The sequence below is a fragment of the Sitophilus oryzae genome, unplaced genomic scaffold (assembly GCF_002938485.1).
Source record: "Sitophilus oryzae breed Bouriz unplaced genomic scaffold, Soryzae_2.0 scaffold_1840_pilon_pilon, whole genome shotgun sequence".
Classification (NCBI taxonomy): domain Eukaryota; kingdom Metazoa; phylum Arthropoda; class Insecta; order Coleoptera; family Curculionidae; genus Sitophilus; species Sitophilus oryzae.
In genome coordinates, this window is record NW_022146547.1 from 347,858 (window position 1) to 370,286 (window position 22,429).

At 32.5% G+C, this 22,429-nt stretch overlaps 1 protein-coding gene across 1 annotated transcript; it reads right to left on the bottom strand.

Moving 5' to 3' along the window:
• Positions 1-926: 926 nt before the first annotated feature.
• LOC115883239 (CD151 antigen-like) lies at positions 927-11,355 on the bottom strand. The gene is made up of 5 exons (XM_030901575.1): positions 10,931-11,355; positions 6,672-6,863; positions 6,259-6,459; positions 5,269-5,460; positions 927-1,032 (listed from the first exon to the last, which is right to left on the bottom strand). The coding sequence occupies exons 1-5, from the start codon at positions 11,006-11,008 to the stop codon at positions 985-987; spliced, it is 711 nt and encodes a 236-aa protein (XP_030757435.1). The 5' UTR covers positions 11,009-11,355; the 3' UTR covers positions 927-984.
• Positions 11,356-22,429: the final 11,074 nt, after the last annotated feature.

Sequence of the window (22,429 nt, forward strand, 5' to 3'; positions counted from 1 at the left end):
AGTGCAGTCTACTGGTCGCAACGACCAACGGACGGCCAGGACGTTAGTGTGCGCTGTATCATTTGATTTAATGGTTTTAGAGGTAGCAGCGGCCTGGCCGGTGCGACCTGGTCGTCAGTGTGTTCGAGCCCTAAGAACCGGTACTATTATTTAAACATTCTTGTTTAGAATTACAACCTTAAGATAAAAATATCTTATGAATGGATATCAATTATTAGATGTAAAGAATTCGTATTCTGTTATTCAACTATTTTAGGTTATTCATTTTTAGCTGATAAATGGGACCATAATAATTCCAACAAAAAAGAAAAACTCGTAATTTTTTATGACTAAAAGAGCAATATTTTAATGCATTTAGTAAGCATTCCTTTCCATTATACATATTAATATTATACGAAATTAGACATATCATTTTTTTTCAGTTACCCTAAAATATATATTAAGCCTTAATATTAAAGATATTACGAAGCAATCTAAATAAAATATTTTGAGCAGATCATTTCTAAGACTGTTTATGTTTGACCATTACATAAAATTGTTTGTAACATACATAAACATCGTAAATGATCTGCTAAAATATGTTTAATGTTCTAGTACCCTGTATATTATTTGGTATTCTTTTTACTTGTGATATACCCTACGATGAAAAAGTTTTATCATAACATACTTTATCATAAAACTTTTTTTATTACAATGTATATATATATGATATCGCATTTATATTGTTATTGTGTGAAAAAAATAATAACTAATTTCCCTTTAGGCATTGCTTAGTTCTATATTTACTTTGTATGATATGTTCCCTCTCATTTTACATTCTAATTTTGAGAAAATATATATTTTATTATTTGTTAAATTTTTTTTGTTTTCTTGATATAATGGTAATTTATTGTTGTAATATATTAAAATAAATAAAAGTCATAATATGGTTTATTAAAATTGACGTTTTATTGTACAAGAATTGAAATAAATGATTTAAATATATTACCTAATTAATTTGAACAGAGCGCAGGAAAATATCATTCCTAAAACCTGAAAAGAACAATTTAAATTAATGATGTGCAGAAAATGGAAGGCAATATGTGAGATTGGAAATAATTTTTGAAGTGAAACTTCTTTACGCGCGATGGGGGTAAAAATTCAAGGCCGTCACACACGAGACGCGAGAGGAAAAGTGGTAATGATCTTGGAGTATCGTAACTCAGGCCGTATGTGAGCTAAAAGGCTGAAACTCGGAATGTAGATATTTCCATGATACTGTCAAGGTGTATGTGGCGCTAAACTATATTGCTGGTTGCCTACATTGTCGCAACGTGTATTGAGAAACCTGGCGAATTCGCCGGAAAGTGAAAGACGTTTTTGTTGAAGCGCCATCTCTTAGCTAAGTGCAAAAGCGAATCGGGCAGCGGTGGAATTTTCCAGTAGGAAGTAGAACGCTCTCTGAGAATTTTAGAAGCTTCAAGAAACAGTCAGTAGAGTATATAAGCCCGCGTAATCGGCAATTGGGACCATATATTGGAACTAGAGGTGTGTAGTTCGTGAACGAACTAGTTCCAATGAACTATTCCGACCCCGGAATGAAAGGAACTAGTTCCTGGTTTCTCAAAGAACTAGTTCCTCAGGACCTGTTCCGGGATCGAGACTGTGACCGATATAGAATAATATGCGACGGATCGGCTAGCGCGCGTAGCCCGATAGTAGGCAGGAGTGAGGAGAGCCAGCCGTACGTTAACGGATCCGGACCTAGAGGAACTAAACTAAATAAAAGACTAGAGACTAGTTTACGTGCGAACGGATCGGGTCAGCGCGATCGATGCTAGGCAGGAGTGGGGAGTGCCAGCCGTATGCCGTATGCATATACGTATTACTTTTTACAAATATACTCAGCCTAATCTCCAAAAAGTGAAGCCCAAACAGTGAAAGAGAAATATGGAATTCTGCATAAGTCTATTTCACCCGGTTATTCATTTAACTGCGCATGCCTTACCTGAAGAAGTTTTCATTGGTCGATGTTTTTAGAGGGAAGTGGTTGACTGACATTTCACCTAACCTTCAATTTTATTTATATTTTTATTATTTATAACACATTATCATGGAGTTGGAAAAATATGAAAAAATAGTTGAAAACAATAAACTAAACAAAATCACTCTTTTACGCGCACAAATAAAAAGTAATCCAAACAGAACTAAAACAACAATCAATCGGAGTTTGGCGCAATCGCAGTTCAATCGATATCCGGGTGAAATAGACTTATGCAGCATTAATATGGAGCTGAGTTATGTTGTCTTTTTCTTACGGCACGGAAACAGCACACGGGGTTGAATAGGGAACACTGAGTATATATAGTTATATGTATATAGCCGTATGTTATCGGATCCGGACCTAAAGGAACTAGAGGAACTAAATAAAAAACTAGTTTACGTATGGAACAGCCAGCGCGATTGATGCTAGGCAGGCGTGGGGAGTGCCAGCCGTATGTTATCGGATCCGGACATAGAGGAACTATTAAAAGACTAGTTCACGGGAATCTATTCAGTCGGCAGATCCGAGATATAATACAGGCGACGACGATGGATTCGGCCTTGTCTATTGCCACAACCGGCGTGGCGTAATTACCACAGAAAATTGTCGTAGATACTGTTTTTGATTTTTAGTTTGTTTTTTAAATATTTTATGGGAATGTTTCACTTTCGGTCCCTAAAATTAAGAAATATCTTATAAAACGAAGTAGATATTCTGAATTTTTAGACAAAAACAAAAAGCTTGAAGTGAGGAAAAATGCAATTTTTCGTAAAATTTTTGTAATATTTGCTCCAATTGATTTGTGATATAGTTTTTTAAATTCTGATTTGGGTTTTTTTATTTTTTTTTATCTGCAATAAAACTTACCTATATGTTTTTAACATACACAATTACACGTCTCGTTATATCTCCGTACATTATAAAAATTATACAGATCATACTGTGAATAGTTCTGACTGACAACGAAACGCATTAGCAAGCAAGGGGGATGTCAATGTTAGTCGGGAACTATTGTGAACTAAAGACCTAGTTCAAGGAACTATTCCTCTGAAGGAACTAGAATTAAGGAACTAGGTCCTCCCAAGGAACTAGAATTCCCACCTCTAATTGGGACAGTTTGAATATTATACCGCGTTTTTAAATTGTGAATCGGACAATTTGGTGAAGGAATTTTATAAACAGTTAGTTGTGTGTTTAATTAGTATAAATTGTATGTAAATAGTAAATTTAGAAGACAAATAAATTCGTTAAGTATTTTATCGTGAGTTTAAATTAGTGGACCCACGGAATCCGTAACAATACTTTGACGACGTGTGACGTTTGCCTCAATTGGGATAGTTTGAATATTATACCGCGTTTTTAAATTGTGAATCGGACAATTTGGTGAAGGAATTTTATAAACAGTTAGTTGTGTGTTTAATTAGTATAAATTGTATGTAAATAGTAAATTTAGAAGACAAATAAATTCGTTAAGTATTTTATCGTGAGTTTAAATTAGTGGACCCACGGAATCCGTAACAATACTTTGACGACGTGTGACGTTTGCCTCAATTGGGACAGTTTGAATATTATACCGCGTTTTTAAATTGTGAATCGGACAATTTGGTGAAGGAATTTTGTAAACAGTTAGTTGTGTGTTTAATTAGTATAAATTGTATGTAAATAGTAAATTTAGAAGACAAATAAATTCGTTAAGTATTTTATCGTGAGTTTAAATTAGTGGACCCACGGAATCCGTAACAATACTTTGACGACGTTTGGTGCACTACGAAACCCCATCATCAATGAAAAAATCGTCCAGTTTAAATGAAATTTGGTATGTCGATAGATTGGACCAAGGCCAACTTGACCGTGTACGACACGTGTCACTGTGACAGTTAGTTTTCACGTAAGAAACGCCAGAAGTTGACGTCGTCCGATCACGACCAAATTTGGTGGGTAGTCTGCAAAGTTGGATACAACGTTTCGTTTACATCTTCATCAGGGTGGGACTAAGGATTTGATATTGAATAAAAATGTGGGTCGATTTGGGCATAATTGGGGACGGGCTACAGCATGACGCCCCCGACGTTTCGAACTGATGCCTCTAAATGGACGAAGTCATCAGGATTTTTCTTAATTATGGGTCGATTGGAACCGAACTCGGCACGTGGATGGCGGTACCCGAATGAAGTTCTCAAACGGTCAGACAGACAGAGGAAGTAAGAAGAAGTTTCACTTCAAATATGCGTACATACTGAACACAATTTTTTTATAAAATAAATTACTAGAATAGAAAAATCTCAAATTTTTAATAATTACAATAATATAAAATTAGCATGTGATCCAATGACGATATACCACCCGGTATAATTTCTATACTGTAGAATAACACACAACAGTATAGGCTTGGTGCATTCTCCGCCGATGCTGCCACCGCCGGGAAATATCGTAAATATCGAATACATACAAATACACGGGTTTAAATGGCGAGTAAACGAAAAAAAAAGTATAATTTGTGGAAATTCTAAACAAAAAAATAAAAAGGTAAATATTTTGATATCTTCAGAAGGTCTAACTTGCTATGTTCATAAAACATTTAATCACTAGTTGATTAAAAAAGTATACCATTAATATTGCAAATTATATTTCATCCTCTCATAGTATATGTCTATTTAATTTTTTGAATATGTAACGAGCACTTTAATTGTTAACTCACTTGTTTCGTCGAACTGCTTGAATCCATTTTTGCTATTGATCAAATCGGTGTAAGAAATTATGAAGCTATAAAATGCTGTTTTGGGAGAGTTGAATATCTGGGAAAGTTGAGTTATTGAATGTTATTGCACCCAACAACGCTCTAATTACGCTCTCCTTTACGCGTTAACATTTTTTTGGGCAATTTTATTAACATTTGAAATTATCACAACACAACAAGACGCCTAGTTCGAATTCTTTTTCACTTATTTTTTACTACCCGGAACAGTGTTACATCACACAAACCTCGTACCTGAGTGTTTTATAGTCTCAAAAACTGCACTAGCAAAAAACTAAAATACTTAAATATTATGAGAAAACCCCGATTTCAATATTATTTTAATGCGATCGACATGACGGCGCGGCGGCGTGAACTATATATTGTTAATTTCTAATTTCTGCCGTAGAGTGCGCTGCGGTCGGAATTTGTTGAAATCAACTGAAATACACCAAGCCTATACTTCCTTAAACTATTTGATATATTTATCTAGGAACATTTCAAAACTTACCAAAAAACATGATACAACTATACCGGACGTTCCAATAATAATGGCGTGCGTTTTAACGAATTCCGTAGTAACGCTTAAGCAACCTCTGGTATGAATGGTAAACTCGTTTTTGATCTCGATTTGCTGGCAGTTAATTGGTATACCCGATGAAGTCGTCTTACAACATGAATCCGGAATCCTGTCTCTCCAATCCTATTTAAGTTAAATTGAGATTTCTTAAAATCAGATTTAAATACTGGGTTTATTTTTTTCTCAAAGTAAAATTAAAGTTTTTGATTAATAATCTTTAAAGCAGTTAAAAACTTCTGATATAATGACCCGTAAGGACACAGAGTACACTTCATCATAAAGCGTTTGATCATGTATTGTATCGATGTATATGCGAGATACCAATTAAACTTTTAATCTTTTAGTTACGTAATCAAGGGCGCGATTTTTAAATTCATTGTTGGCAACCATGGACATATTCTGCGCCGGGCTGACTAACTGGAATTTAAATTTCCCGCTGGAGATTCATGTGGTAGGTCTGCTGCATTGAGTCTGCTGTAAAAAGTGTCAAGTTTCCACATTTATTTATTTATTTCTTGACTATTGTCATTTCGTTTTAACAATTTAGCTTTGTATTACGAGTTTTTGGTTTAAATGAATTGTGTTGTGATACTTTAAGCTTAAAAAAATTTACTAGCAGACCTTGCAATCGAGCATTGTTCTTTTTAGAACCTCTTTTAGTGCGAAGTGTACAAGATAGCTTAATAGCCGTTGCAAAAAACTCACCCCAACCTTATTAGAATATTTTGAACGGGATAGCGGTAGTAATGGCCCTTTATGTCCCTTAAAGTGCTGTTAAGGAGGTGAGTTTTGTTGATGTAAATAATAAACTGTTTATATATTTATAATTAATTCAATTGACTACAAATAATAATAAAAACTTGACTAAAAATAATTAATTCACGCGACTAAAAGTTTATTTGGTAAGATCTATATATTTACCCTGTATTCGTACACTCCACAACACATCAGTTTGCTTTGGGTTTCGTCCCATGCTTGTGTGACGGCTTTGTTTCTACCATAATCGTTTAAAGATCTGTCCATTCCAAGTCGTATTGTCTTTTCGACTTTTTCTTTAAACACATAGCCAAGAATTCCACCAATTAACATTGTAACGAATATAAGGAATAAGGCTATGAAATACTAAAACAAAAATTAAGACAGAATATTTAAGTGTCAGTTTTGTTTGAAAAATAATTAAAAATGTCTATTCCAAACGACTAATAAAAATTATAGACTAAAAAATAAGAGAGTAGAAACAGGTACTATTCCAAAAGTTTTCTGTTTTATAAGAGGTAGATCTTGGCTTTAGTTTTTGCTGAACCCAAAAGTAGAACAGACTTTAATTGACTTACTATGACTAGCATACACCTCACTTCTTTGACGGATCCTAGGCATCCTAAGAGAGATATAAAAATGACTAAAAGTCCTGTAATAACTAGAACATAGATCGATCCAGAATATAAATTTGTTCCTAGTAGTTCACTAGCGAACGATTTATCTACTAATATCCATAATCCCAGGGCTGTTACGATGATCCCGCCAATCTGAAAAATAAATATATTAAATAATTGTTTTCATAGAAAAAACATCAAGACAAACAGAAAGATCGCTGAAAGAAATGATAAATTTGGTCACTTTTTATTTTATTTAAATTAATATAAAAATTTCTATTGAATCTTTGGCACAAAAACATTTCCAAATTTATTATTTCAGTCTAATAACTATCTAGTCAACATGTTTTTTGATTGGTCACTGATGATATGTACTGATTATTATTCCAGATATATCCAGATCACTTGCAACCTTATTAGAATATTTTGAACGGGAAAGCGGTAGTAATAGCCCTTTGTTTTCCTTTAAGTGAGGTTAAGAAGGTGAGTTTATTGATGTAAATAATAACTGTTTATATTTATAATTAATTTATTTTTGTTTTGTAATTAATTTTTTCTTAATTATTTTGAAAATATTTAAAATGGGCAACGCTATGCCGGTCAAGTTTAATCACGTGACTAAAAGTTTATTTGGCATATACAGGTTGTTAATTTGTTTATTACTAGCGGCAAAAGCTTTATGGTTGAAATAGGGCAAACTCGGTCCACTCGTCGATAGACGACGCGACGGGACGAGTCGGCAGAAAACCCTATAAGTACATGCGTTCTCAATAGGCAGTGTTGCCATTCTGTTCCCCTATAAGTAACTGTCCAGTTAACAACCTGCATATTTGGTATGATCTGTATAATAATTTGTCAGAGCCTTCATATAGTTATGTAGAATGTAGAATGTTTAGGAGGGGAGTTAATCACCGCGACCTTATAGATCTATTGTGTGTTCCCCTTTCTTGAGTTATAACGAGTTATAACTCATCATACAGTCTCAGGGCTTTAACAAAAGCCAGTATCTGAGACGGCTCCACAAAGGCCAGCTCTCCATCCTTGACATCAGACGTACCAAGGTTCATGGCACGAATGGTTGTCGTCTCGGCGCACTCAGTGATAAGGTGTTCTGGTGTTTCCCCATTTCCCCCACAAAATCTGCATTCGCCGTTGTTTCTCAGTTTCAGCCTACTGAGGTGTTCGTTGAGGAGACAGTGTCCTGTTAGAAACCCCGTGACAATCCGAAGATTGTTTTTACTTAAATCAAGGAAAACCTTTGATTTTTTCTCGGTCATAAGTTCTGAGGAACTTTTTCGAGTGTCTTAGACCGTTGGAGGACACCCATTCCAAGTTACGGATGGAGTCTTCCAGATTCTTCAGTTCCGCTTTCAGTTGGTTCCCGTTTGGAAAACAGAACGGTTCTGGTCCAGTTAGTGGAGTGTTCGCTCCTTTTCTAGCTATATCATTTGCTTTTTCATTGCCTTCTATCCCTTGGTGAGCAGGCACCCAGAGTAGGAGGACTTTATTTTCTTTGCCTAATTCGTTGAGCTTCTCTAGGTATTCTTTGACCAACTTCGAATTGATGGTTACTGAGTTGATCGCGTTAAGTGCTGCTTGACTATCGGATAGGATGGCAATTTCCTGTTTTCGATAGTTCCTATCTAAGATAAATTGTACGCATCTTTCGATAGCGCAAATTTCTGCCTGAAGGATACTGGGGTAGGTGCCCATTGGTTCAGAGTATTTAGTTTTCGGCCCAAATACTCCTGTCCCTGTCCCTGCTTTGGTTTTGGAAGCATCAGTATACCACGTGATGGTATGGTCTTTTATATGCTAAGTAAGCGTTTCTTTCTTCCAATCCTTTTTATTACTCAATACTACAGTGAGGTGTTTCTCAAAGTTGTAAATTATTGGTATGTCATCCACTGGGAGTTGGAGAAGGGGAATTTTCTTTTTGAGGGTGTTCCAAACCCCTGACCTGAAAATTCTCCCAGTACTGTTTCCGTCAATGACCATTCTAATCATTGTCGCATTGGCATAACTACCGACGACAATATGCCGTGGTGTTAGGTCTAGAATGACCTCCATTGCTGCTGTTGGACATGTTCTCATGGCACCTGTGATGCAGATACATGCCAGTTCATATAGTTATACAGAGTACCCTAATATTCTGTGGACATAGAACTACTATACGTATTATTGTAATCAAAATGTTTCTCTCAGTAGTGTGTATTACAGGTATAGCACAGGTATATTACAGGTATAAATTACATAGTTGTAGGTAACATTTTTATTATTACATACAACTACATATACAATTATTGCTAAAAACAATTTAAAAATGAAAGTATTTTGGACATTTAATTAAATTATTTAATCAAGAATAACAAAAATATTGTTAATGGAGCAATTCAAGCGTAGTCGTTTCATTGCAAACAACAGGAAATTAAAATTAAATCTAATTATCTCGTGTCTCGAGTCAAATGCGGGTTTTCTTATTTAAGTAAACATTAGCAAATTTTCAAAATTTAAGTATTTGTTTATCTCATTCACATATTGCGACTATCCTTATAATACTACAAATAAGTAAATATTTTCTCCAAAACTATGTTATTCACGTAATTTTGTAAAAATTATTTTTTCCATTGTTCTGTTTATATCATTACAGTTCTTTCAAAGTCAAATAACGTTTCTAGCAATTTACAACAATTGTCCTAAGTAAAGACATAAGTATCAAATGATCGAAAAAATGAGTTAAGGTTGCCTTAGTAATGACGATCACTGTGTCATTTTATATGAAGATTATATAGAACATCAATCATCATTTCCAAGCCAATATGACGCTGTTTTCTTTTTCGATCATATGGTTAGATCAAGAATAATCTGTTATAGGCGCCAAAAGTATTATACTCCTCCCAAAATATACTCATGTACCTATATAAAGCCTTATAAGTAAATAAATAAAGTGTTATAGGGTATAGCCATACCAATTAAACTTTTAATTACGTAATCGAGGGCGCGATTTTTAAATTCATTGCTGCCAACCATGGACATATTCGGGGCCGGACTGACTAACTGGAATTTAAATTTCGCGCTGGAGATTCAGGTGGTAGTTCTACTGTAAAAAATGTCAAATTGCCACATTTATTTATTTATTTCCTGCCATTGTCATTCGTTTTGACATTTTAGTTTTGTATTCCGAGTTTTTGGTTTAAATGAATTATAAATTTTCTGAATAAATTGTGCTCTTTTATTGCGAAGTGTACAAGATAGCTTAATAGCCGTTGCAAACAACTTATCGCAACCTTATTATATTTTGAACAGGAAAGCGGTAGTGATGGCCCTTTATGTCCCTGTCTCATTAAGGAGGTAAGTTTTGTTGATGTTAATAATAATGGTTTATATATTTATAATTCATTTATTTTTGTTTCCTAAAATATTTTGATTAAAAGAAAATATGTAAAAGTGGACAACGTTGTGCCGCTCAGGCTTAATCACGTGACTAAAACTAATAAAAGTTTATTTGGTATGATCCTATAATAATTTGTCAGCATTCATAGTTATACAGGGTATCCCAATATTCATTTGTTCAATTAGATCTCTCGATATTGAAAATACAATATGGCTGTACTTCCGGAAATATGGGAAAACTGACAGCAACTCTCTTATTTCAAATTAATATGCCATCATTTTTCTTATAATATACTTAAATTCCTTGTATAAATTGATGAATTTTAATATGATACCCTAACAATATTCATAATTCATATCAACCGTTTAAAAAAAACTGTCTTGTCACTTGTCAAAGAGAAAAACCATATAGAAAAAATAATTTTATAATATATCAAGTATACGTTAATGAATAAATAGGAGCATCATGGGATAAATTAATTTTAACTTTCGTATAATCGAAAAAAAACATCATTTCTTGCGGCTCTTTTTAGATCATACGGTATTTAGAAATATATAGTTTTCTATAGAAATAATTTATATTCGTACAGAGGTTGTTGAGCGTAATTTTTTACTGTTTACGTGATTAAAAATATTTTGGACTTTATTTAGCAATCACAAACATCTCGCTTATTATTCGTTTTAATTTTAATTATTTACAGCAGCGCATTCAAAAGCCGATAAGTCTAATGATAAACATACTATTTTGTTGTTTACAAATAAATAAAGACACGTTTCTATAATAATTTAATAACAACTCTAACCTATAAAAGGCGCCAAAAACTTACAAAAATAATGAGATTGACGATAAACAAACTGTATTTCATAAAATTGCCACAACCATCCATGTTACTACCCATTCCCATTTTCGTCGATACATAAAATGCACAATAAACACCAAGAAATAATAAAAACAAATAAAAATACACACGAAACTGCACAAAAAATAGGTAGATATTTGGAGGAAGGTCTTCGTTCAACACAATAACTTTCACTTTAACTTGCAAACGCTTGGTCAGTGTGTTATGTTCATTGAGTAACAGTTTTACACCGTGTGTCAAAGAAAACGACCGCTTTTTGTGTGTATTCACTGAAGTTAAGCATAATCACAAGCATAATGGAAAAGATATAGCTGATAGCTGAGGATCTCACAAAAAAAACGTAATAAAATCGCACATTAAACCCTATATTTCACTAAAATTATTGTAGAACAGTATATTGTACCACAACTAGATAAAAAAAACAAGTAAACTATCCATCCACATTAGAAGAATTTGAATTTTTTTATAAGAAATTTGTTTTTTACATTATTTCAGCTGGTTTTAACCTTAGGTTTTAACCACCCCCTAAAGGATAAAATATAAAATGTGCATAGCAGTACAGTTTAAAATAAAATTAGCTCTAAAATCTAAAAAGAAAATTAAACTATTTATACCTATATTATGTATTTTTCAAAGGTAATTAAATATATACCTGGTGGTGTATTATAACACGATATAGTAAATAAGAAAATACCGGGTAAGTTCTCATATAAAGAAATATAACTCGAATTTTATACACTTTTTTGGCCCAGGACCAGGGTATTCTACCAGGTGGTTCTAATATTGGCTCCCCTATTAATTTTACAGCTAAATCGTAAGTAGTTTATTAAAGGCCTGCCTATGCTGAATACATATGCCAAATTTGAACAATTTTGGGTAAACGGATTTGAAGTAAGTTTAGCATGCAACCTTTAAAAAAACCTATTTACAAATTCGCTGTAAAGTAACAGGGGAGTCAATATCTGGACAGTTCAAAATTTACATGGGATTTCCTATGTTTCCCACGACGATGCACCACCCGGTATATCTTTAGTCAGACTTCCCCTACCTGTATCTGCCTGGTTTGAATCACAAAACGTGACCACAGAACGTGACCTACAATAGTAACGTCAATACCTTCCCCCATCCATGCACATATTTCATTCTATGACGTCAACCCATATGGTCAATATGGTTGTACGTATTTAATATTAATGCAACGTTAATAATACCTTCGTACTTTTGGTATTTTCCTTTGCAAATCAAAATGTCCTTCTCATATATTATGTCATTCGGTGCGTAATTCATACTTGATTTATTGCATTCTCTACGAAATAATACTGATTCATTTGGGGCGTCAAGTTGCAAAACCGTCTTATCCCAAAAACGTGTTGTTTCCAGATAAAATGCAAAAACTGTTTTAGCAAATTTTTGAAGATTTTATAAAAAACGTGTCCATTGAGTGGAATCATTGTTTTGTATCTCGTTTTTCTAGAAATAAAATTAATATTCATCTTTTAAAAAGAAAAAACACAAAAATAATTCGGATAAGGCGGGATTTGTTGCATACAGTATGATGCATATTGCGGGTTTTGTTACAGCAAGATATTTGCATCCTAACTTGATTTATTAGATATGCTATATTTTATAAGACGTCAGTAGTAATATTATACTTGTGTAAAAAGCCTATGAAAAAATACGGGATTTGCAACACAATATTAGATTAAGAATAAAAATGCAACAATAATGACAATAAAAAGCAAATAATATATATGTTGGATTAGGCGGATTTTCCTCAGTGACGTAATTTATAGTGAATTTTACATAGGAATAGGTATTTTTTTTAAATGGATTTGTAAAAATTTGTAATAATCAAAATAGTTGAGGATTGAGGATATATGATAATCGCAAAACAATTTCCGATGCACGACGATATCAACTTTGAGTGACAAACGCTGGCGACAGCGCTGCCAGATTGTGATGGATTTATGAGATGAATCTTAATTTAAAAGTGACAAACAATATATTTATTATATCATTTTTTAAAGATTTTTACGTTTTATTTTTAATTTAATAACTAATATTTTAGTGATTAATTGATTTATTTGTTTTATAGCATATTTTACTTATTACATATTGGCAAAAACTAGTCCATTATGAAGATTATTCCAAGCGTTATTATGGGTTATTTATTTATTTATTGATGTACATCTTACAACGCCATAAGTGGTAATAATAAGTAAGAGGGTGCTATTACTGCACAAACTAATAATCACAGAATTTAATAAAAACTAACGTAGAAATAACTTTGAAAGTGGTGTAATATGCTCATCAATCAAACTTACTTCTCTGACTGCAGTCTAGGGTAATAAATGAATTGTCACGTTCTCGTTCAAAATAGTTTATCAGGGAAGCTACTTTGCTTCGACTGTTTAAATGCTTCGGCATATTTTCCACACACAATTTCAAGAAGTCCAATACAAAAACTCGAAAATTTAGTTCTTTATAGAACTGTTTGTGCTTAAAAGTACAATTAAAAAAAAGACTTTCATAGTCTTTTTTAGTCAAAAAACGAGAATTACTCACAAATATTCAACAACAACGCGATATTATACGAAATAATGACTGACATTAGGATAATTGTCAAATAATAAACGACAAACTTGCTGAAAACGGCCCAATAATGTGACCAACATAGCGATAATAAAATTCGGTTTAAACTCATTTTTGCAGCTTTAATCTAAATAAACTTTCTGTTAAAATCATTTGCTCTATAAAGTAAAACGAAGAGCTGCTCGGTATCTTAAATTATACAACAAATTTAAACAGTTTTGAATTGAGATTTTAGTCTCAATGTCGATAAGATTGATGACGTGCATTGGAAAATGTTTTGCGATTACAATAGGATAGTATTCACCTTAAAAAATAAGTAATAAGTAACAGAATTAAATTAAATATTACTTTAAACGTTTTTTTTTTAGATTTGGGCACAAATCTCGTATTCATATAACGTCTATATATAACGTAAAATCTATATAAGTCTATATATAACGTAAAATCTCTCAATTCATATAACGTGCTATAAGACCGTAATATGATAGCTTTACAACCAAAAAAGGCCCATTTTTATACAACCGTAGTAGTATAGAAGGTCTATAAAAAAGGTATACAACTCTTATGCAACTATTTTACACAGCGTCATATAACTATTATAAAACTAGTTTTATTGTGTATTACGTGGTCACATCTAAGAAACAGAACAATAAAAACATTTGATCATTTAGCGAGGTAAAAGAGTATTTTATTTCTTACCAAAGAATATTAGGAGCAAATTATATTTTAAGCATGTCGTAAAATGAATCTAGAGGATGTGAATTGTTATAAAGGAGACTTTACTCGACAATGAAAATGGCGGGTAGAGCCAGAAGGTACAACAAATATGTAATATAAAAAATCATTAATAGGGTTTGAAAAGTAGGGACAATTTTTGTTGCGTCGAAAATTTTACTGGTAGATTATAGGTATGTATTTGGCAAAAAATTAAAGCGCTTTAATTTCGATTAAGGTTTACGTATAAATTTAAACAATAAAATAAAATAAAATTTTCAAAAATTCTTGTTTTTAATTTAATTAAACACTTTATTACTGTATGTGGGAATCTTATCACAAAATAGTTCTCAAAAATAACATTTTAAAATGTATTTTGATGTTTTTAATTTTGCTTCATATAATGGCGGCCATAGGCCATACAAAAATTCTGCCTTAAACATGGCGAATTATAATGCCACCATTTTATTATAAATGAATTCCCTAAATAAGTCTTTGTTGTAAAATAAAACGGTATAGGGTGAATATCTATCATTAAGCAGAATTTCCAGGCAATATAGAACTATTTTGGACATATACAGATTTGTGACAAATAGATGTTGCCAAATCTCATTTGATTAGTATTTAAACTAACAAACATGATTAGATTTTCATGGATTCATGCATGCCCGACGAGTGAGTGGCAACCTAAGGACTTGGAAAAACAACAATAAAACAATACAAACATTACTACAGTAAAACTTTTACATCAACGTGGCAACAATGTTTTGAAGAAGCCAGACAACCCGAGATATTTTGGCTTTTGGGAACCCAGGGTCAGGGCCAGTCAACTGAGATATACGACCTTAAACGATCTTTTTTTGGGGTAGTAATTTCCTGGGGCGCTAGATGGCGTATTAATTTTTCTAGTTGCCAAACAATTGCGTACAAAATTGTTTTTATAGTTGCCTAAATAGGCCTATTAATTATGTTCTGTCATTGTTCTGTATGTCAAATCAGTTTTCCGTTTCCGGCTTCCTCCTTCCTCTTCAGTTGTGTTTTGCAGTTGTACGGAGATGTGCGTTTCGCTGTTTTCTGGTTGTTTGGCTGTGTTTTTTGCAATCTTCATTTTACAATCGTGATTTTGTATTTTTGAACTTTGTTTTGTGTTTGATTTTTAAGATCTTTATTAAAGGTAAGGTTTAAGTTAAAGGTCTTTGATTTATCTAACAATTTTATTTAATAATCCGAGAAAGTGAGGTGAGGTAACCTAACCAAGTCCAAATGTTCGTGAATTTTATTTTTTAACAATGTAATATTTACAACGCCATATATTTTTACAAAAAAATTGATCAACTCCATATTTTGTACATAAACTCCACAATGTGATATTACACAATTGTTCAAGTCCATATGTAAAAAATACACGTAAATAAAACATTGTTTCTAATGGACGTCACTTTCTCTTGTATTCCAACGATATTTGTTGTGTTCTTAAATCTGGTACTATAATAAATATTATACTTTTTAATCTGTTGTTTTATTTGTTTGTAAAATGTTTCATGGTATAATTTTCTGTAAATTAAAATAAATTATTTATTGTAGGTTTTTATGCACATAAAATGATATAAGCAAAGCATTTAAAAGCATTTAACACTTTACAATAGTTTAACCTGGTTTAACCTTTATATATAAATCCTTGTTTTTTACCATTTGACTTGTTTGCCAACTTGGGACCAATCAGATGACTACACATTATTTTGTAGAAATCTGATTGGCTCTAACTGGCGAACAAGTCATACGCCTTGCTTAAAAATAAATTGCATCTATTTAAATTTGCCGCCACATTTGTTACTTTCCTGGGTGGCTAGATGGCGCCACTTCAATATACAGATTACAGATTTCTTTACAAATTTGAAACCGTTTTGAAATTAAAAAATGCATGGGAGTTAGCGTTCTTCTTTAGTGTGTTCTGTGCCCAGGGTATTCTCGGGATTATTTGCCGTAATTTCGAGTTTTTTCTTACATGCTCTTTATAACTACCACTGCGTTAGTTAACTTTTTTCCAACTTTGTCCAGAATTCATAATAGCTGTGATTGATTAAACTCGTACGTAAGTAGATGTTACTTTTGCAACAACAACAATAACAAAATAAATAACTAGGTATACCATTTAATTTAAAATGAGGTTATATTACCAGTTCTATAATGCAGATATTACAGCGAATATATTTTGTTAATCACAATTTTATCATATAAGGCTAACAGGCATAACTGGTATTGTATACAGCACCGTAGTTTAACGCAATAAAACATTCATACAACGTAATACAACTTTAATAAGACAAGTTTAAGTAACTATTATATGAATATTATAGAACTCTTACATGGTGGGTATAAGAGTCTAATAAAATAATATGTTTGTTATCATATAGCATTGTCTTATTAAGTGTTATATCATATTAAAAGAAATTATCGTTTAATGCGTTATAGGATACGTTGTAAAAACCACTAGAAAATAGTTTAATATGACAATTTTTATTAAAAAGCAGAATGGTCGAAACCAAAGGCTTAATAAAATCAAGCAGTCTTTAAGTCAACGCTATTCGACTGTTATAAAATAATTAAATCCTTTTAGAATTTCTTTTTGCTACTTGGGTGGAAATAAGGAGCAGCACTGGTAAGAGAAAATTCAAGGAATGCTATATCCACAACAATCCACAATTTTGAGTAGAATTAAAGGTAATTAGTAATTAGTAGTAGTATAATTACTATTAAATTAATCTAAAATATCCACTCATTCCACATTACGAAAGATATAAAGAAGAAATGAAATAGTTACACTCTTTCCCCACTTGATAAGATAAGTTTTAATACGATTCTATGGGTAAAAAATCATTTAAAAGATGATAGCCTACTAAATAAAAGACACATTGTTTATGTGTGAACGGACGATAGTTTATATTTACCAAAGTAATATCGCCTTCAATTCTAATGGCCCCTATAGCAAAACATCGAACAGCAATAACAAAGTCAATCGTTTTCAGCTTTTCTTTATTGTAAGAAATATAAAGGTCAACATTTAAAATCAAGTAAATTTTAATGTTTCCGATTGTCGAAATCTTCCACACAAACTTTAATACAAAAGATGTTAAATTTAGCATTTTTATTAATAGTGTGAGATAGCGCGAATAAAAATAAGGTTCGTCTCAAAATACAATAATAAGTAAATAAGATTCGTTTATTGTCTTCATATTTGTGCGAACGTTGTTTAAAAAATAAGAATTGAACTATAATATACAGGCGGGTGTCCCAGAAATAAGTGCAAGTATTTTAAGGGGACGTAGATCTGGCCAAAAGAAACATATTTTCTTTTTACCATTTTTAAAATAAATTGATAATAACCGAGTTATTTAACTTTGAAAATTTACAAAAATAATGGCAACATTTTGAGAGCCGCCGATTACCAGAACCGCAGCTTGTTCGACGCAGAGTGTTGACACATCGACTAAAATAAATTAAAATCGACCTGGAAAAGTCAGATTAAAAGTAAAAACCGTACTTAACATTAGAAAACGGGACTCTGATAGATAGCAGATCCATGTAGTTAGGTTAAAGCGTCTATTTATAACCACCTAAAACACAGCACTATATTTACACGTGTATTTGGCACAAAATACATTCATACGCCATCTGAATTATTTAGGGTTATTTTTTAAGAATTTATACCCCTGTGTTTTTCTATCTCACACTCTTATTTCTGTGATTAAACACCAAAATAATTGATATTTCTATTTGAATAATAAAAGTATTTTTACATGCTTACCTTACATTTCCCTTTTTTTTAGTTTTGTCAGAGGTTTACTGTTTTGAGTAAAATCCCATATGAATTGATAATCTAAAGATTATGCCATCAGCTGATCTGTTTAAATGTAGGGTAAACATTTGATAAAAACTACTTCAGTACTTACGGTTACAGCTTTTTTAATCATCTGCTGATGATGCTAACATAGTTAGCAAAACACGCGTCCAGTGCATAAGTAAAAGTGTTTTGGTGTATTGTTGTTAATTAGTGTTTTATTTTGCTCCTTTTCCAAATATCAATATCAATAATGTTATCGACGCCTATGATCCTTATGATAGGCAGTCATTTTCACGCCGTGCCTGCACCCCGTGTCCGCTGATGTTTGCGAGTAGCGGAGTAGTAGGCTTTGGAAACTGTCGAATGTCAGAGGTTGTTGATTTCGGCCCAGAGAAGACATTGTTTGTCAAGCTAGTTATAATTATATTTTAAAATATCAATTTCTGTTAAATATATTAATCTCCCGATTACATCAGAAGTGGCGATGAGTTTAATCCAGCGTTCTTAGGCCGTAACGGCGTATTTCTGACTTACTGACGACTATTGACTTGACTTTGACCTTTGAGACTATCGTTTTGTAAAGGCGTCGCGTCGCGTCGGTTTCGAGGATCTATTCGGTTGTCTCAGACATAGATAAATGCAACAAGTTTAGATTGGAAAGCCCGTAAAAATTTTAGGTCGCGAAATTATTTTGGGTCGCGACCGTTATACGCGATCTGGCGCTGCTATAGCGGTCGCTAAGAACAACGGCAAACAAAAACAGAAATAATTTTCTCTTGTCAAAGTCAGAATCTTCAAAAATCATAATAATCTTTCAAAATCTAAACCGCTCTCAAAGAAATTCCGAAAAGTGTTTATAGCGTCCATTTTCAAAGTAATTATTGCTATCTTGTGAGTTTAATTCAAGTTTTATTTACTCCAACCGGTGATAATTGTGAAAAAGTGGCATCAAAAACTTAAAAAGCTGTGCTGTGAAGTGTGAACCGCAAAAACCATCGTGGATCGTGGCATAACGTTGGTTTCCAATGTTTCATAGGTATTTCATACATGCGTCCTTATATAAAATAAAGTTTCTTGTATGCAACACACTGTATTTTATTTATAAAATTAAACGAAAATAAAAATAAATTTGAATAAACAATATTTGGCGATCTAATTCCGGAAAAAGCCGAACCGCTCCGAAATTTTGAAAAGTTTTGAGTCGCGACCGTTGCAAGAATAGCGCCAAATAGTGTTTACATTGTCCTTATGGGCACATTCCAATCTAAACTTGTTTCATTTATCTATGGTCTCAGATACGGGTACCCGTCGGCGTCGGATCTCGGATACCGTCGTCGTCGGATCGGTAAAGCGCGAAAAGAAAGCCGGAGGGATCATCCTGCTAGCTCTAGTGCTCGAAAATATTAGCGGAAAAAATGCAGTGCTGGAAAGAAGCGAAATAATTTCATTGTTTATTAGGTAAATAAAAAATATATCAAGTATATACAGGTATATTCAAGACTTTATGTGGAAAGGTAAAAAAAGTCTTCAAAAGTTTTTCAGTTTTTCAGAAGTACCTACTATCGATTGTTTCATAAATATATAATTTATATTTTTCATATATACATTTTTAATTATACCCCATTTTACTTATTACTTATTTTATTACTTTAAGTTTAGTTATAGATGTTATTAATATTTCAGCTATATTTTTAATTTACTGAAACTTTCAACTTTAGGTAGTCTAGTAGGTATTGCTAGGTATATCAGTAATATACTAGGTATTACATGAATGTACTGGGTAATTATCTTTAGTGATTAGAAATACAAGAGAGAAATAGTAGATATGTAAAATTTAAAGTTGAATATTTATGAAATCAAACGTTTATTAAGGCATATCTAATATTAATTTATTATAGACACCTCATAATCCTCCTAGTATACACGCATTTTCGATCTAATATTTGAAAATTCATTTTAAGATGCTGTTTTTAATGTAGTCTTTAAGAAAGTTATTTTGTTTTGTACCTATTTATGTAGTTGAATAAATACATGGTTGTAGAAAAGTTAAATAGGTTCCGAACGTCAGGTTTTGCAAATTCACTTGAGAATTATATCAAAAATTCACATAATTTATAAGTATTACATTAGTTTTTCAATTATAATATAATTTTAACCACCTCGTTATATTTCAGAGTTTTTCAGTTCAATTCAGGTATTTCATTAGTATTTCAAGAACTTTATTCTTCGTATACGCCATAATTTAATAGCAAATAACCCTTCGAGTAGTGTTGTAATAAATTAACACATAGTGAGTGTTAAAAAGTTGTGTAAAATTTTGTAGAAGATGAGAACGAAGCGTTTATTAAGTACCCAGGGCTACCTTTTAATACAAGCGTAATTTCTTGTAATTAGAAATAAATGTAAATGTCCAGATGGGTAAAATTCTAGGCGCAAGAGTACTATTATATAGTAATGTTCACAACACGCTGTAGATATCTTGAAAACAAACTACTAAAGAACGACATAAAATAAATATTCTCGGAAATAACATATTGTTTCGGTAAAAATATGTAAACCAAACCAAACCACAAAAATGTATAATGTAATATACAACTAGCAAATCCGATTATCTTAATCTTATATAAAATGCATACACTTTTCATATTATGTGTAAACAAAAATAAATAAAGCGGTAATATTATTTTAATTCAAAATACATAAACTAAGCTACCTAGGTATGTACTTAAATCTTTATGCGACGTTAATATATGAGTTTTACAACCCCGCATAAAGTAATCATTTAGGGATACCCTTTTACCTAAAGAAAACGAATACTTTCAATATAAACTAGCCATATCTCACTACCTGAATACTGTTTGACATCCACGTGGAATGCGACAAGTAGAGAGGCATAATCTCTAGTATGTGTAACAAGTTGCATTACGATATCTAGGTTGAAAATGTTTCAAACATTCAGTTTGGATTGTGTGGAATCTAAGCACTAGGAGCAAAATGAGCGTATCTGGACAAGTTGAGTTTATCCCTCCGGGCGTAAATGATATAAAGTCGGCGTTAGCGAGTTTCGGCGTAAATGAGTAGCGAATTATGCGAAATATCAAGCGGAATAAAAGAAAAATTGGATGCGTAGCGAACTATATTCAGCGTTAGATCTACTAAGGATCTGCTAAGGATCACTTCGACACAGCTAATAGGATCCAATCAATCTCCAAGGTAGACAGGTTCATTTAAACTTCTAAGCAGCTGAGGATTGGTTGATATAAAGTTAGAAACATCCTAGGATGGTATGCACGGTCAAAGAACAAGTACCGTGGAATAGCTAGGTTTGGCAAGCTATGGATTTGGTTATGGTAGATTCAAACGTGTATTAGGATAGGAAAAAGGAGTAGGGTTAGTTCTACCCGGGACTCTCTTTTTCAAGGTATACGTTAGTATGATAGCTGGAAAAGGCGTATGGTGGTTGCTAAGGTATGAGTTTACCACCTGGGCGCTTTGTGAGTAGGGCGGACAAGACTTGCGAATAGGGATGAGTCCCGGTATTCGGTCTGGTTAGTTCGACCCTGATTGCTCTCTTTTCCAGTGGCTGGAATAGGCGTGGGCCCATAGTTAGATTTAGATTTTTGAATTTAGATTTAGATTTTACAATTTACATTTTAGAGTTTAGATTTAGATTTTAGAATTTAGATTTAAGATTTAAGATTTTAGAGTTGATATTTGACTTTATTTTGTTGCACGCAAGCTGCAGATTGCGTGTAACACCAATATATAATAAGTAATTCCTTTATTTTACCTTTTGAAATTTTCTTTTGTCCCTGAATAATTTATTTGTCCATCATGAGTTTTTGAGTATTGTTTCTGAGTGAGTTACGATATTTTATTTTTATTTATTTAAGTAGCAAATAAGACGTAGCTCCAGTATGAGCAGTGAACAATCTAACTATATTTTTATTTCAGCTTTTAAAAATATCCTTTAAATGATTCTGATTATGTTTCTCCTTTTAGTGTGTTGTAATAATGGTAACAATTAGCTGATAAAGTTTTGTCAATTAGTTTTGTATCAATTGTCTAGTATCAGCAGCAAACAATCTAACATATTGTTACGTTTTTCGTCGGTTCCGTGTGGATAGAAAGTCACAATTTATTTAAACACTATTTATTTAACACTAATTAACAAAAACAATAACGATAAAAGACTTATAGAACTATTTACAAACGATTTATAACTAAGAATTTATTTTTGAATTTTAGCGCGTCAACTGTATATTTATAACTGCCCCCTGTAGGCCACAGCCGCCGGCTTTTATACCGACAGGTAAAGA

Bases quoted from the DNA above. Each gene is read 5' to 3' on its own strand.
- LOC115883239 (XM_030901575.1), bottom strand. From the start codon at position 11,008: ATGGGAATGGGTAGTAACATGGATGGTTGTGGCAATTTTATGAAATAC. The intron at 6,460-6,671 runs GTAAGTCAATTA...TTTTTGTTTTAG, and splicing joins TGAGGTGTATGCTAGTCATA to TATTTCATAGCCTTATTCCT. The intron at 1,033-5,268 runs GTAAGTTTTGAA...TGTTCTTTTCAG, and splicing joins TAGTTGTATCATGTTTTTTG to GTTTTAGGAATGATATTTTC.